This window comes from Artemia franciscana, chromosome 5 (genome assembly GCF_032884065.1).
Source record: "Artemia franciscana chromosome 5, ASM3288406v1, whole genome shotgun sequence".
Classification (NCBI taxonomy): domain Eukaryota; kingdom Metazoa; phylum Arthropoda; class Branchiopoda; order Anostraca; family Artemiidae; genus Artemia; species Artemia franciscana.
Genome location: NC_088867.1, coordinates 6,912,464 through 6,915,750, shown reverse-complemented (window position 1 = coordinate 6,915,750; position 3,287 = coordinate 6,912,464). Strand labels below are relative to the sequence as shown.

Genomic DNA, 3,287 nt, shown 5'->3' with positions numbered 1-3,287 from the left:
CATCAAAGAATTCAAAGTCTCACTTGACAAGGAGTGGAGCAATAAGGATTGGAGGCTGGAATGGGACACCTTGGAGTCCCAGACCAGAACATAAACCCAACTCAACATTCAAAACAATTCTGAATCAATCCACATGGCAATTTTTGAAGAAATGCTGAGCAATGCTACAGAATGGAAAATCCTTCAATTACTCCAAGCTGCAATTTAGGGTAATTTGAGGATAAAATTGAAGCAATTTGGCATGAAGAACATGCAGACTTTAGTGACTAAAACCAGACATATTTCAAACCTCTAGCCATGAAGGAGAACTACCAAAACAATGATCAGAAGCAACAGTAGTACCAATTCATAAAAAAAGAAGAAAAGCCTAAGTAGAAAATAGTCATCTACTGTGCTTTACTTCATTAATTAACTCATAAACTGAAAAATGATGCACTTTTCAAGATTCAAAATCAAGTTTTGAACTTGAACTAGATACAAGTTATCTATCATGTCCTTTTCAACAGTTTAGTGAACCTAAATGAATATGGCTTTCTCCCCAAGAAAGCTGCAGAGACCAATTATTGAACATTCAATGAATCAACCCAAACAATAGAAGAAGGACATAGCCTACCACTCAAGCAGTCTTTTTATATGTATAAAAAGGGGTTGAAAGAATGTCTCACATCAATTGTTGATTAACTAACTTAGGTCTATTAGCTAACTAACTAGCTTATATGACAGTCTATAAGCTAGCTTATGTAACAGTAAAATTCTAGTTTAGCTACTTTCTGGTATCTTGGGAAGGGGTTAGTTTAGGAAATGAGACTTTCAGTAATGAATCTATGGACAAACACTCTGTAAATGTATTATCAAGCTTCTGTATTAAAACTCTTCTGATTTCTAAGTTTTAGAAATCTACCTACTGCACAGGAATTTGAGCAAAGTTTGAGCAATGTTGTGAATTTTGACAAGGACATTCAACCTTAACTTTCTGTTATCACTTCCTTTTTCTCTTGTTCTAGTTCTGAAAAAACATTTCATGTTGTTTGAGTAGAATTTTAAGCCATATCAATGGTTTTTTTTTTCTAAAACAAAGATATTTATTTGTAGATCTTTGAAACTCATCAAGTTGGGATTAACTAAAGTTATGAAGCTGAAAACAGTTTTGTTGTACTTTATTGAAGCAGAAGATCTATTTTACAAGGTTTCAGTAAGTAAGTATTGAGTCACTGGATTCTTGACAACTAAGGTCCCTTTGCTGGCCCTGCAGTGTGTTGCTGCAGTAGGGTTTGATCTCTTGGTCCCATATATCAAGGTTTCATTTTTATAATACAAGGGTTTTTAAGGGTAATTGTCCTCTATAAGGAGAAAGAGTGGTAGTAGGTACAGTAAAATTCTAGTTAATTGACTTCTTGCTATCTCAGGAAGGGTTTAGGTAAGGAAAATGAAACTTTCAGGGATGAAACTACTGAATAAAGTATGTCCTGGGAAGGTATTTTGAGGCAACTACCTCCAGTGCTTCTCCCTCTAGAGGGCCCTGACCTTTGATGACCTTTAAAAATATGTGTGTTATAAAAGTGAAACCTTGCAAAACAGATCTTCTGCTTAATTGAAGTACAACAAAATTATTTTCAGCTCCATAACTTTGCTCAATTCCATTTTATAAGGTTTTAAAGACATGTAAATACATTTCCTAAATTTTGAAAAAAAACATTGATATGGCTCAAAATTCTACTCAGATAACAGGAATTGCATTTTCAGAGCTAAAGGTAGAGAAAAGGCAACTAGTTACTCAAAATTAAGGTAAAATGTTGTTTTGTCAAAATTTCAATAGGTAATAGACCTGTCATGTAGGCAAATTTCAGGGCCCTTTTGAGGGAGAAGGAGTGGAGGTGGGTACTTTAAAATACCTTCCCGGGACATACTTAAGCCTGTGGACCCATCCCTGAAAGTTTTGTTTTCCTAACCTAAACCCTTTCCAAGATGTCAAGAAGTCAATTAACTAGAATTTTACCGTAGGTACTTCAAAATACCTTCCAATGACACAGGCCTACTTAAGTCTGTAGACCCATCCCTGAGAGTTTCATCTTCCTACCCTAACCCCTTTCCAAGATAGCAAAAAATAGCTAAACTATAATCTTAAGAATTCAAATTAATTCAGTTCAAATTTTACCCTTGTCAAAGCAATTAGTTTAGACTAACATTTTTCATTAAAACAGCCTAAGAAAAAATTATTTAACCTTTCTTTTAGCATTTTATCTGTTGCTCTTTCTGACCAGGGTTGCCAACTGAAGATTTTCTTAGTTATGTTTTCAGGCACCGGGTTTGAATCGTGTTTTCAGCGGGTTCGACAAAAATCGTTTTCACTGTCATCGTGTTCAACACAACAAAATTATAAAGCGTTTTCACCTTACGGGTTCCAAGCATGCTTGACAATGGTTTCTTAAAACTGAAACTCACCAAAATAGCATGGTTGAATACGCGCTCTCAGAAGACATTTACCCGTGTTTATCAAGGCACTCAAAAGTAGAATCTGCACAACCCGTGTCGAAATCCGTATTGGATGTGGATGGTCTGAAAACAAGGCTGTATTCTTAAAGCAATTTTTTCCAAACTGGGAGGTACGACTACCTAGAGAGGGAGGTTTGAATATTTACCAGGATTGACAAGAAATCAAAAGAGATTAAAGCGACCCTAGTATACAATTAAATAAAAAAAAAAAAATTTTTTTAGCTGAAAGTAAGGAGCGACATTAAAACTTAAAACGAACAGAAATTACTCCGTATATGAAATGGGTAGTCCCCCCCGCAATCCCTCGCTCTTTACGCTAAAGCTTTTAATTGTTTTAAAAAGTAGAATTGTGGCAAAGAGTCGAACTTTAGCGTAAAGAGCGAGGGATTGTAGAGGGGACAACCCATTTCATATACGGAGTAATTTCTGTTCGTTTTAAGTTTTAATGTCGCTCCTTACTTTCAGCTGAAAAAACTAGTTTTTTTGTTTAATTTCTGAACGTTTTTGAATAAATGCATGTTTGGTTTTGGCTCTCCGCACATGAATTATTAAAATAAAATTTGTATATTAATCCTTTTTTGGCTAAATGGCTTTCTCTTAGTTTTGATCCGACGATTTTGAGAAATAAGGGGTGGAGAAGGAGGCCCAGTTGCCCTCCAATTTTTCGGTTACTTAAAAAGGCAACTAGAACTTTTAATTTTTAACGAACGTTTTTATTAGTAAAAAATATACGTAACTTAAGAATTAACTTAAGTAACAAACTTTCATAACCTTATATTTTTATTATGTATACG

General features: G+C 34.7%; 1 protein-coding gene across 2 annotated transcripts in view; it reads right to left on the bottom strand.

Annotated features, from left to right (window-relative positions):
* Nucleotides 1-2,303, bottom strand: part of LOC136026936 (succinate dehydrogenase cytochrome b560 subunit, mitochondrial-like) — a 26,748-nt gene extending 24,445 nt beyond the window's left edge. Inside the window, exon 1 of one of the 2 annotated variants that reach the window (XM_065703782.1) lies at nucleotides 2,223-2,303. In XM_065703782.1, coding sequence (XP_065559854.1) covers nucleotides 2,223-2,236 — 14 coding nt within the window. In that variant the 5' untranslated portion in view covers nucleotides 2,237-2,303. The other variant, XM_065703783.1, reaches the window with a different exon arrangement.
* Nucleotides 2,304-3,287: the final 984 nt, after the last annotated feature.